This window comes from Homalodisca vitripennis, chromosome 5 (genome assembly GCF_021130785.1).
Source record: "Homalodisca vitripennis isolate AUS2020 chromosome 5, UT_GWSS_2.1, whole genome shotgun sequence".
Taxonomy (NCBI): domain Eukaryota; kingdom Metazoa; phylum Arthropoda; class Insecta; order Hemiptera; family Cicadellidae; genus Homalodisca; species Homalodisca vitripennis.
The window spans coordinates 116,989,836-117,003,928 of record NC_060211.1 but is presented as its reverse complement, the minus strand read 5'-3'; the positions used below and the strand labels follow the sequence as shown (position 1 = coordinate 117,003,928).

The 14,093-nt window shown below is 31.2% G+C and overlaps 1 protein-coding gene across 14 annotated transcripts in view; it reads left to right on the top strand.

Moving 5' to 3' along the window:
- Positions 1 to 13,786, top strand: part of LOC124362791 (kinesin-like protein unc-104) — a 130,571-nt gene extending 116,785 nt beyond the window's left edge. For 11 of the 14 annotated variants that reach the window (XM_046817585.1, XM_046817592.1, XM_046817598.1 and 8 more), the window contains 6 exons: positions 2,106 to 2,285; positions 3,040 to 3,134; positions 5,108 to 5,345; positions 5,614 to 5,750; positions 5,927 to 6,028; positions 6,733 to 13,786. In XM_046817585.1, coding sequence (XP_046673541.1) covers positions 2,106 to 2,285; positions 3,040 to 3,134; positions 5,108 to 5,345; positions 5,614 to 5,750; positions 5,927 to 6,028; positions 6,733 to 6,802 — 822 coding nt within the window. In that variant the 3' untranslated portion in view covers positions 6,803 to 13,786. The remainder of the gene's footprint in view (positions 1 to 2,105; positions 2,286 to 3,039; positions 3,135 to 5,107; positions 5,346 to 5,613; positions 5,751 to 5,926; positions 6,029 to 6,732) is intronic. The other 3 variants (XM_046817597.1, XM_046817595.1, XM_046817588.1) reach the window with 1 other exon arrangement.
- Positions 13,787 to 14,093: the final 307 nt, after the last annotated feature.

Genomic DNA, 14,093 nt, shown 5'->3' with positions numbered 1-14,093 from the left:
TCAACAAGCAATTAGTCATGTCATCAAGTAAAACTTTTAGGAAATATTTTTTATAATAAATCTAAACAGTTGAGAGGTATGTACAGAATTAGTAACTTTGATAAAATTTCCAGTTTGCTTTAATATAATTAATTGCTTCATTTAAAAGCAAAATATATTGTTCCCTCTTTAGTAACCTTAATAAAATGAATGAAAATTGATAACGATTGTACTAGCAGTTGTGAGTTGCAAGTTTGAACCTCATCAGAACCTGAAAGAATGTGGGATGCCTGCACGAGTGCTCACAATTTCTGTGGCAAGCGTGTGTAATATGAGTACAGGGAAATCTACATACTCACAGCTCAGGCCAGTCTATCACTGGTTCGAGTACAGGGAATTCTACATATTCACAGCTCACGCCAGTCTATCACTGGTTCGAGTACAGGGAATTCTACATATTCACAGCTCACGCCAGTCTATCACTGGTTCGAGTACAGGGAATTCTACATATTCACAGCTCACGCCAGTCTATCACTGGTTCGAGTACAGGGAATTCTACATATTCACAGCTCAGGTCAGTCTATCACTGGTTCGAGTACAGGGAATTCTACATATTCACAGCTCACGCTAGTATATCACTGGTTCGAGTACAGGGAATTCTACATATTCACAGCTCACGCCAGTTTATCACTGGTTCGAGTACAGGGAATTCTACATATTCACAGCTCACGCCAGTCTATCACCGGTTCAAATTTCACGGTTCCAACTTGGTAGCATATTCAAGTTTTTAATTTTCTATATTTGCTTAAAAATATACTATAAAGAGCTATAAAAATATACTATAAAGAGGATGAAAATGTTGTGTATGCTAAAAAACTGGTTTAATGCCAATCAACTTGTTTTAAATGATCTCAAAACACAAAATATTTGCTTTACACTGAAAAACATGAGTTCCCCCAGTACTTTCTCTGATAGTGTTAAGCTATTGGGCATCTATCTAGATAATAAGCTATCATGGGTAGATCATATTAACTATGTATGTGGAAGGCTTAGTAGAGTGGTTTTTTTGTTGAGACAACTAAAGAAAAATGTTCCTAAGCAATATCTAAGGAGTGCTTATTTTTGCCTTTTTCAACAGTATTTTACTGTATGGGCTCCAACTTTGGGGTAATGGTTCAGAAATACATAGAGTTCTGTTAATCCAAAAGAAAGCTGTACGAGTGCTCACTGACTCAGACCAAAGAACTAGTTGTAAGCCGTTATTCATTAGAGAGTCTATACCCACTGTTGTTTGTTTATATATTTATTTACTTGTTGTCAATGTGAAATCTAATCTAGGTGATTATGTTATAAGAGGTAGACTTCATTCCTACAATATTAGAAATAGTTATAAAATAAATAAAGATTTTGCTAGACTTAGTAAAACACAGTCAAATGCCAATGCAATGTCAATTACACTTTTTTAATAAATTAGGCCATAAAGCCCATACAGTTGATATAAAGAGTTTCAAGAGAAAGCTGATGGACTGGTTAGTAAACCACCCTTTTTATTCTTTAAATGAGTTCATGGACTGTGATATTGCTGACTCTATATTTTGACTTGTTATTGTTGTTTCTTTTATTGTTATTGTTCTGACTTACTGTTAATCACATGGCTGTTATTATTTTTGAATTTATTTTGTCTTTTTTTGTTACTGTTTATATTCATTTTAGAATTGTTAAGTTTTGCTTTTTGACGCACCTTGCTGGTTTGATGACGTAAGCTCTTGCTTTATTGTTGTGTGACAAGGCTGTTGCTATATATTTGTTATTTTTGCTATTTTTAACTTGTTTTTATTGTTGTTGTTGTTAAAATATTTTTTAAAACTGTTAAGTTTGTCAATTTCCAGTGCCTTGGCAAACCGTATTTTTTTTAGTTTTAAGTAAATTAAACACCTGACGATGTCTATTGCTACTATGGCCGAATGGCAAATAAATATTCTTATTCTTATTCTTATTCTTATTCTTATTTCCCATAGTACAATTAATTTTATTATTAAACAAAAGAACAGAATACAAAACCTATTCTTTATAAGATCTTACATTATACTCAGGTTTTTTAAACATAATGTTTTTGTGTGTTTCAGGAGGTGTGCAACATGGTGGCAAAGGCGAGCACGGAAAGCCGAGGTAGCCCAATCAAGATCAGGAGAGGCAGTGTCAGGAAAGATTCAGAGGATGTGTATGCTCCATGGGAGATGACGGAGAGAGAGAGGGATCTGACTTCTAAATGTGTCAAACTGATACAGGGCAGGATTCCTAGCAAGGTACTTACTATTCCTTTCATGTACAGGACTGTGGCCTGAAAATGTCTTTATTAAGATAATCTAGTGAGTGCATAACACCCAAAATGCTTACTAGTAGTTTATCTGTGATTTTAATGAAGACATTGGTTTCACTGACTGCAACCAGATAATGGCACTAACAAGAACCGTCAGTGTATAATCAACTTTATAATGAAGTTAGAAAATAGCTTATTATAATTTGTTGCAAAATTTTATATATATATATATATATATATATATATATATATATATATATATATATATATATATATATATATATATATATATATACAGTTTATAGTTGTTGCTGTTAGAAGATACATAAAATCTCAAATATTAGAAATGCTTTCTCTAACAGCTGAGTGACTTTTTTCTTTGTGAGAGAGCTTTAACTCTGAAAAAGTACATTTTTAGGCCTAATAGAGTGCATTTTTGGAAAAGTTTATTTTAAAAAGTAATTTAATTTTGGTCTCAATAATATGTTATATAATTTTGTTGCGTTGTTTCAGGTACACACTGAATAATATTCAAAATGTATTTATTAGCAATGAGGCACTAAAATGTATGATTCTGAAATAATTTGACACGGGTTTTTATTTATAAAAAATTTTAAAACTTTTGCTCATCGTGTAAATCAGATCCTCAGAAGCGCAACCAGCAACTAACTAGTGTACTCTCTTAAGAATGTTAGGTGAGTCTCAATGCAATTTATAAATATATTTAAACCGGTGTACAGGAGTTGGTGAAGCATGGTGACGTCTCTCCTGGGGAGGACATAATGGATATGAACACCAGCGTCATCTCCAGCATTACCTCCCCCACCACCCACGAGTAAGTATAGCAGGGACTGTAATTAGTCAGAGTATGGTTATGTCAACTATTCAGAGAGACATTTGTCCATGTCAGTTTAACAATAATAATATTAATAATCAACAGTCAGGAGCTTATATCACAAATGTTCATATAACACGTATAAAGCTAATTCATTGATCAGTGACACTTAACCCTATGCACTCGAAGGCAGTATTTATAATTTGTCCTTGGAGCTCGTAGTAGCCAGTAGAGCTGACCGCCGCCCATGTGTCGAAAGTGCGGATTAAGTTTTGCCGTAATGTTATCTCAGTTTGTATGTCCAGCTGTACTTGGCCAAGATATAAAACGTCCATAGCTTGTAAGGCCAGCACCACTGGCTACTGAACATAGCACTTATTTTCTAATATTCTTTTTGTTTTATAATAATGGTGAGTGCTGAAACCTATCAAACAGCTGGTTTTAAAAGTAATTTTTAGGTAAAGTAGTAAATTTTAAATTAGTCCACAATTCTTTTCTAAACATTAACTGTGCAAATAAGAAGAATGACATATAGTTGGACTATACTGAAGTGATATAAGGTATAGAAACCTAGAACATTTTACTAGTAGATGTGTGCTAACTATTCTTGACTACACATAGGTGTGTATTTTTGAAATTTTTATTCCGTAAAAAATGAGAAAAATTTTTAATAGTTCATCTCAGAGTATAATATAACTGTAAATGCCTACCTTATAATATTTTATTTACATATCATTTTAACAATATATGAATAAGAGTTAAATTTCCCAAATGTATGTTTATTTTTGTATTAGAAATATTCACTAAAAACAAATTTTAAATGAATTGTCATTTCTTATTTAAACATTTTAAATTACTATACAAATAATGCAGAGGATATTGAAAAATAATTCTGATCTGGGGAGGCAAACAACAAATATGGCCGCCAAGCTAACAGTGAAAGTAGTGTGGCCATACGAGTTGCAAGGACAAACTACAGCAAAACTAACACGAGCTGTTTGCAACCTTGGTGTGGCCAATGCTGCTGGCCTTTTGAGCGCAAAGGGTTAAATCACTTAAGCAAGTGAAATCAATTTGGCTTATCTTGCAACTACTGATGTTAAATAAATGAATCTTCAAAATATTCTAGAAGTAAATAGTAGGATTTTAATTTTAATTTTACTTTTTATTTAAATTGCTCATTAGAAATTTCTTTTTAGTAATTAGGTAGATTATTGTACAGTTTTAACTCCATATATTGGGTTTTTTAAGTCAGTTTAAATGATGCAAGGGTAATCTAAAGTTAATTCGATTTCCCATATTTTAATTGTGATTAAATATTATGTATATTTAGCTTTGGATCTGAACCTTTATTGGTATGGAACTCAACTCAATAATTCTAATAAGGTATATAGTGTTTCTATGAAAACTAATTCCGTACTGTTTAATGTCACCAGATACTATTAGTAAATTCAACATGTATCTAATGGTAAATGTCAATAATTAAGAAACAGAAATTGATCTCCTGACACTAAATAAGTTACTACTACTATTATTATCATTAAAATAGAATAACAACATGTTAAAATCAATAGTCAAATTAAAATCTGAAAGTAACTTACCATTTTATGGACTGCAGAAGAATTATTCTGATTGTACTTTATATGATTCAACTCTAAATAATTGTGTAATCCAGCATATTTCCTGACATGCATCATACAGCCAGTATACATTTCCATATTTAATAATTCAGATTAAGTTTTATTTGCTTTGTGAGGTAAATGTGATTTGAAATTTTAAGCCAACTAAATTATTACTAACAAATGAAAATAAATTAAAGTTCTTCCTACATAAACCATTAATTATGTTGATAATTTATTATTTTTATTATCAAACAATATAATAGAATAACAAGCACCAGTTCCAGTTAAAGTTATTTTATTAGGTTTATAACAGTATTTTATTATGGAAGTGCACGTGACTATTCGTAGCAGTGCTCTGTCCAGGCTTATTTCACCAGAGCGTGTGACTCGGCCTGCCCTGCCTGAACATCTGCACCTTCTGTCTGAGAGCGGATTACAGACACCCAACGCTACCTCCACTTCGCCCGATCAGACCCTCATCCTGTATGTGCCGGAGGTGGAGGAAATCCGCATCAGCCCTGTCGTTGCTCGCAAAGGCTACCTGAATGTTTTGGAACAGAAGACGAATGGGTGGAAGAAACGATGGGTGGTCAGTAATTCTTTAGCAATTTGTGACATTCAAACTGTGTAATTTAGAGCTAGTTCGTAAAGCTATTTTAAAACACTAATCCTAATCAGTTTCCTTTATGATTGAATCTGCTTTACATAACTTCTTTTCTACACACCTTTATACCACTTTTCTCTAATGTACCTTCTCTGGCAATCAGTTTATCCTCTTCAAGAGCTCTTATATTTTAAAAATCAAATAAGATACTCAAAAAATTAAATTAAAAATATATTGTGATACCCTGTTTTAGACTGTCCGAAGGCCGTATGTATTTATTTTCCGAGAAGAGAAGGATCCTGTGGAGCGAGCTCTTATCAATTTGGCAACGGCTCAGGTGGAGTACTCGGAGGACCAACAAGCCATGGTTAAAGTTCCCAATACTTTCAGGTGATTCTCTTGTACAATTAATTGTTGCACCACATTTAATGTTACGTAGAAATATTTATAGAACAATTTAGATGTAAAGATTATTCTTTCTTACTCGTGAGCTTACATATTTAAATTGTTATAATAGGGTTAAATTACTCATAATGTAGGATCTATCTGTTACTGTTGTGTTACAGTGTTGTGACCAAACACAGAGGTTACCTCATGCAGACTTTGGGTGACAAGGAGGTGCATGACTGGCTGTATGCTATCAACCCGCTCCTGGCTGGCCAAATCAGGTGCGTGTATAAAACATATATTACTCACAAGTTATCCAAATACAATGTGAAGCTAAAAATAAGTATAATATTTTGTTATATATATTCACAGTAGACTCACACTAGTTCAATCTCAGATGGTTCGGACCTCGCTTAGTCACTTATCAGCCTTTATTTACATTTTCCGCTGCATCACTATTGTTTAATTTGTATCCTGTTGATGTCTGGATTCATTGGCAGTGTGTGTCTGTATCAGTAGACCAGTGATAATCAATACAATTAGTGCGATTGTGCATTTAGTCTTACCATAAAGTTCATTTAATAAACAGTTCCAGCAGAGTTCATTTTACTCGTGTTTTTGTGAGTATTGGTAAACTCTTTCAGTTAAAAAACTCCAGCATGTTGGCTGAAAAACTAAATTTGTTCAAGAGGTCAAAGGCAAGTGTTCAAAAAGTTGCAAGTGAAAGTTGGAGAGTTTCTGCGCAAAGGGTTAAACAATTGACATCATACCAAATCTATAACATTGACGAATCTGGTTTAAACTACAAGATGGTAATTACTAGAACTCTAGCTACACAAAATGAGCCTGTGCAAGGTACAAAAGCTAAAGTAGAAATAAGAGTCACTCTATGCAATAATGCTGAGTCACTGAATGCCATTGTTATTTGTAAGACAAAAAAAGGATTTTAAAAAATATTAACATAGTATCTTTGCCCTTGTTTCAGATCCAAGCTAGCTCGACGACCAGTGCTCTCGACCGCCCCTAACACTTCCACTCCTGAACTTGCCAAGTGATTACGTTCTCTCATCCAACACTACATAGTTGCTCTCTAGAGCTTGCCGAGTTGTATTTTGCAAGCATTTGAATGTTATGCACAGTATTAATTTTATGAATGTTACTTTATGTTTGCTATGTTAGCAATGTATATTAAAGATGAGGATCAATTCCTAGGTTGTGAACTAGCTTGAGCTTTTGCGAACCGGGCATGTATATTTCTGTGTATTACCTTGCAGTCTGTTTTGTTATAACGTTAATGTAACGTAAACATAGAATAAGTTATTTATTACTCAAACACAAAGAATTATTTTTGAAATAGTCCTCCTCAGATGAGGCAAAATCAAACTTGGCCACAACCCGATCTGTGGTCGTTTCGTGTTGAGTGTCTCCTCCGCCTATAACTGTCTAGTATATTTACTCAATAACATTGTTGATATTATATATCACACTTCATTGTTTATGTTTTCTTATCGTGTAGTCAATACTCTAAATTGTTAACACCAACAGATCTTCTGTTCTCAGCCTGTCTCAACTACTTTAACATCCGCTATAAATAGTTGTGAATAACTGTCAGTCAGTCAATGTTCAACCTCCTCTTTTTTTATTACCTATAGTAAAAAAATTACAAATATTTCCTATTTCATATGCTATGTTTAGCAAACATTTTATAAAAAATCTATTTTGTAACATTTTGGATCAAAAAGGAAGAATATTTTTGTTCTATATGCTTAAAATGTATTGGATCTCTTTTTTTTATTAGTTGCGTTGTATAATTTTGGGTCAGAGTAAAACCACTTGTAGAAATTTAATTAGGTATTTTAGTTTAGCTACACCTTTACATTCCAGTTTAAATTTTTGTTTTAAAAGAACTGTAAATGTTTATTGTGTTTTGTATTTTTTTATTTAAATGTTCTTATTTTATTGTTATATTTAATTTTTATACCATTATTATATTTAAAGAAACTTAAAACGTAATTGTTGAGTGGAAAGCTGTTTTAAAACTCTCATAAATGTGCAATATAACTATATACATGTGTTCTTACCTTTGCCCTCTTAGTAAGATTATGTTCATGTTTGAGAAATTTTTAATGTAGCTTTAGATGTTAAGGTTAACAAAAAATATTAATGTAATGGCATACTATTTATCTACGCAGTGAGCTCAGTCTACCAGCTTAAAAATCCACTCCCACACTATAACCACAGCTCTGAACCATGTTAGAAAATGTTGCTGCAATAACTTATACGAGTATTTGATACAAACAATCTCAGTTTCAGAGCCAATCTTTGTTACAAATAGTTTAAAACTTCATGCCGAGATGTAACATTAGTGGAGTTTGGTTACCAGTCTTTCTTGAGAATTTGCTATTTCAGCTAATTCTCAAATCAAAGATGTGCAAGTGAACGAGATTACGTTACAGTGCAAAAACAGGAGTACCAACTATTGAGCAGTTGAGTATCTAGCTCTTGAATAATTCAATATCAATATTAAGACAGAGTTAATTGTTTTGAGTTACTTCAGTTTTTAAATATAAAGGGCACATTTTTGGGTGTGCCCATTCTTAGGACATCTAATGTTTGTCATATACTTAATCATAGCAACATAACAGCTGTATAACTCGATTGTAATACCAATATTGTTGATCCATAGTTAGTGATCTTTAACCGTTTGGTGTATAATGATATCAACAGACTACTTATCCTCTATTTATTATCTTTAATTCATTGTATGAAGTTATATAATAATTAAGGACTCGACAGATGCTTCTTAAAATCATTTTGTTTTCTGTCTGTATGTGTCATAACTCTTGATAGAAAAGATGAAACTTGATGGAGACTTGAAACTTGGTACATAGAGTCCATTTGGACCAAGAAAAAAACACTATGATTTTGAAACGGAGAGCAGCAAATGTCCAGAAAAAAGCTGCAGTCAATTCGGTAAAGATATTTGTTTTGTTCTGTTGGGTCCTTCAATAAGCCATGTATCTATTTACAATAAAGTAAAACATTTATATACCTCTTATTTTATGCTATTGTTCTTTTGCAAGTTTCATTTGTCATTTCTAATCTATATGGCCTCTAAAGTTGTCTGTCTGTTGGAATATGTTTTTTTTTTTCAGTTGGTTAGCTATGAAACCAAATCTTTTTTGTGATTGTAATGTAAGCCATATCGCAATTCAAAGGACTAATTCTCTGCATGAAAAGTGAAGAATAAATTGTTAATTCCATCACAAGAACACCTTTTAACGTAGTGTTCAATGAAATAATATATACATGTATTTATACATATTTTTACTAATTGTTGTTTTAGAAAAGAGTAATAAACAAAGTAAGTAACAACTGAATAATCTTACATAATAAGTTACATTAAATTTTTCTCAAGAAAGAAATACCCTCTTCCTTCTAGAACTTTATTTCTTGATTATAAAAAAGTAGTCCTGTGTACTGTTAATGTTCTATATTAAGAGATTATTCCAAAGTTAAAATGTCGATAGTACAAAGTGACAGTATGATTTAAGAGATTATTTTAAAGTTTTGGTGCTTTTATTATAACAATTATTTTCATTCACTGTAATAAAACATCACATATAAAAGAAAACTCCATAAGGATTGAACCTAGATTGAATTTACTTGGTTTATTAATTAATAATGCACCTTTCTTTCTCAATTACATCATTTTAATAAGGTTGGTTTCTGAAGTGTATAAAACTATTGCTTATGTTGAAATCGTAGTATTATGCAGTCTTTTGTTCTAAAATATAGTCCCACAAACTCTTTGTTATATTTATTTTAGGTCAAATCTACATGCATTGAAGTGTTACATGTTATAGAAGTATGGTCAAACACAATTAGTGTTACTATGATAAAAATGTAAGCTTGAACATTACGAAAACAAAATAAAAACTACACTAGTTATGATGAATGATCGAACCTATAGGCTCAACCACTGAGAGAAAGTTCACCACCAGTTCCAGGGTTAAAAGCCGACATCGGTGTGTTTTTCATTCAAGGTGTGATTTGTTTGTAACATACAGTAGAATCATAAGGTACTTTGATCAACAACTGTAAACTGTAAGGTACACAGAAGGTGACTTGGTATAGATAAATGAATGACAAAAACATTGCCTAAACAATGATTTACTATTGTTCTGTTTCTGACAATGTGATCTGTCTTGCCAGCGTAGCTGGAACTTGTAAGATGTAATATGACAATAAAAGTTCATTCATTTAATGCTTTAAATATGAATGTTGGATAATTTCATACTTTTTGTTGTTGTTTTAATGTCAATTAGATAAATTTTAAATGTACTTTCTTAATGCATTACTATTTCCAATTCTTCTTACTTGGATGTTTTGAATTTTTATGATGAAATGAAGAGATGATTCTTTTTATTGAGAACCAGTTTGATTGAAGTCCTGTACCATTCTACTGTATGCTTCCTTCTATTGTCTATTCACGTATTGCACTTAGTCTATATATTATTGAAATCACTTTGCTATGATATGTATTGTGTCTTTTCTTATTAGGATATTTACTACCGTATTTAAATTAAAAATTTTTTGTTTGGCACAAATTATACTGGAGTCTGCTTTGCACTTCATCTTCTACACGCACTTGTCTTCCTATCTTCTTCTAGTTCTTTCCCACATTTCTGTCTTCACAACACATCTCCTCGTCCCATCTATAATTTGGTTTACTTCTTGGTCTTCTGTAATATAGCTCCTATTTCAACATCTTTCTTTACATCCTATCTCTCTCTATTCATCCTTTCAATGAGGCAAAATCTTTTGATTTTATCTCTGTCTGTTGTTCTTAATAATTCAATCTACACTTGTTTTTCATTCTATACACTATCTCTCTTCCTGTATTATTCTTCGTATTTATCTTACATGCACTCCATTTTCTGCAATTTTTGCAACCCATTTATCCTCCATATATCAAAATCGGTATATAACATAGGAGTTTCCTTTATGGATGTCATGTAATAAGGGCATTATTTTGATTCAGCTCAAATAAGCCACTATGGCCTAGATAGGATTTCAAAATTCAAGGTATGAATTGTAACTGATAACCTGTATTATCCTTTATTACTATCTCATAAAAAATACTTTGTTTCAAAACTGTATAAGTTATGGAAACGTGAGTTAAACATTAAAGCTTTGAGACTTTAAAATTACACTCTATTACATTAAGTCATTTATTAAATCTTGACTGTAAGAAAGGGTTAGAATGATTCCCTCCACAGCCCTTCAAGGTTTTTGTACAACCTCCTCAACATAATGCCATTACTACATTACACAATTGATTTCTATATTATGATGTAAACACGACAACCTGAAATGTATTTGAAATTTAAAGACACAGATAATGTTTTGTAATCCTCATTCAAAAATTAAATAGGCTTGTAAGTAGAAGACATTTTCATAGAATCTTGAAAAGGGAGAGAGAGAGAGATGTTAGGGGTTTTCTATAAAAACCACTATTCTGCTTTATTAACAGTGAACTTAACAAATGTCCAGGAAAGTTAAAACAATTTCAAATAAAAAAAATCAAACAACAAAAAGTTCTTGAGTTTTAATAATTATAAAAATAATAATAATAAGTTAATATAATTATTAGTGTATTTATCAGCAATTGATGCTTCTTTTGCACCTTGGCAGAACAATTTCCTCTTGCAGGGGATCTGTGGAGCAGGTGTAACAATTTTTTAATATTAAAAATAAAAACTACTCTACTTTTAGAGTTTCTTTCTTTGTTAGAAGTTTGTGCAATCAGTGATTTGCATTTTTATTCTTCTTATTCTTAGCTAAATAATATTTTGGATTGACAATAAACTTGTTTTTGGAATATTTTATATCTCTGTAATAGCAAAAACGCAATACACTGCAAACCTAATGTTTTCTATATTTAGTCTGGTTTTCAAACTCTGTAAGATGAAGCAACTGTGTCAATAAGGTACTTTGGTCTTCTAAAGTTTACCTGGATTGCTCTGAGTTGTCAATACTTCGAATTTTATTGTTCTTTATACAGTTTTATGTTTGTGAATATTCATGTTTTGAGTTTACCTGTCCTGTGTATAAACTTTGACTTTTAAAAAAAATACGCTTTGCACCAATATGAGGATTGTGTGGCAGACACTGTGTGACAATAGCAGTTCTGTGTTGCCATTGTAGATAGCGCTACTGTGCTAGGAGTTGTAGTATATTTTAATTTTGTATCAATCATCATTTAGATGAATGAATTTAAATATCAGGTATTCAGAGTTAACTCATTATACTGTGCTTAATACTTTTCTGCACTACATTTATAGTTTAGGTTTCTCCTATTTGCTGCTAGATAGCGTGCAACCAAAATGTTTCAAGTGGTAACGGAATTTTGTACTGGATGACATATCTTCTTATCGGCTGTTTCATAATCAAAGGCATAACTATTACCTTGAAACTAATACTAACTTGAAGAATAGTACTCATATTTAAGAATTACTTAATTATTGTAATGAAGTAAAAACAAGTAAGATTATGTGTGAGATACAAGAACTAGATGCAGTGTTGATGTTAATAATATTGGACGATAAAAAATGTACTCCTCCTGCTGATATTTTATAGTTGTAAACAGGAAAATCTAAATTATAAAATATATATGTAGGTCATAGAGAATTCTACATCAACTAAATGTTAAAAAATTAGCAAATAGGTAAAATATGTTAACTCTATCTCTCACTCCCTCTATCTTTTATTCTTTTTCCATATATGTGTGTGTATATATATATATGGATATGTTCATTTACTTAAAGCTTCGTGGGTTTTATTTCTCCCAGCTTGTACCAAATTAATGTAAATATTAATTGTTATTTTGTCACCTCTTAGGCAGGTAATTATCTATACCAAATATTCTGTTATTTAGAAACAAGCTATTTTAAAGGGACTAAAGCAAAACAAAAAAATAGTGTAATGAAATATATTTGTTGTTGTGTTACTTGTGACAAATATTTTGTTTTTAATGTTGGAACTTGCTGGACTGTTTACAGCTTGGTGGTGTTTAAATAAGGAAATGAAGGTGGTTGACGCTAACTAAACAACTCTGTGCACTACACATTGTGTGGTAGTAATAATTTTGTAAACTGGAGTAATCATATAAATATTTTTGAGAATAATAACTCATTAACTACAAAAGTGTTGCTATTTTTTATGTATTGGTAGGTGATATTGTTTCTAGTCAAATTACAGTTTTGGTGCCAATGTTATATTATAATTTTGTTAGTGGGGTAGCTTTAAACAATTTTGTAGTCAGCAAATTCCCCTTGTGCTTTAAGACTTTTTAGGATTAGGAAACAGATTGGATGGTTTAGAATCAATGATTAAAGTGACCTTCATGTGTTTTTAAGACTCAATTCGCAACACTGGTATGCTCTGTTTTCTTTTTTTTAGTACATTCTTTATGCTTTGTCAAAGTTTGAACCATTGACCCACTCCTTAGTATTATTTCTATTTAATGTTTTATGTTGTTAGCTCGTTTAAAACTAATTACCATATAGTTTCTCTGCTGTCATACATTCCAAGTTGTATATTCATTTTGTTTTGATAAAATAAAATAATTAATTTACTGGACAAGTTTTATAAAAGTAAAACTTTTCAGTGGACAAAGTATTTTCTATTTTAGAAGTTATTAGACCAAATTTAATATTACTGAATGTACAATAAATAACTGAATGGTTTCAAGCTTTTTAGGAGACAAATCTTGTATAGTTTTAAAAAAGTGTGTTAAAAAGGTCACGCCTAAGAAGAACCAAGGATCTCATTTTCTTTGCAAAGTCATTTTCAAGTATAGAGATATTTTTACTAACCTATATTTGTTATGCAATTTTATTGACTTTATTTTATAGTGTAAAAGCAGTTAAATATAGTTATGATTTCCATAATTGTAAATTATTATTAATACCGCTACAATATGAGAATATAAGTGTATTAAATGAATTCGTCAATAAAATCCAATGAAATCATAATAATGCTTTTAATTTACCATATGTGAGAAGTGTAAAGATGTTTAACTGTTTATGTACATGTAAAATGTATACCCATATAAACAGTACCTATATGAAGAAAATATTTTTAATATGCAAAAACCAATTGAAAATTGTGTAAATGTGCAGTGTTTCTTGGCCAAACCTCAATGTATATATGTAAAGGTATTCAAACATTGATTAATACATGTAAAAAAATCTTTCATACACACATCATGCAATTTATCATTTCATTGCTGTGCTGTATAAATCAACAATATTTACTTGTCTTACTTAACCAAAATACTTT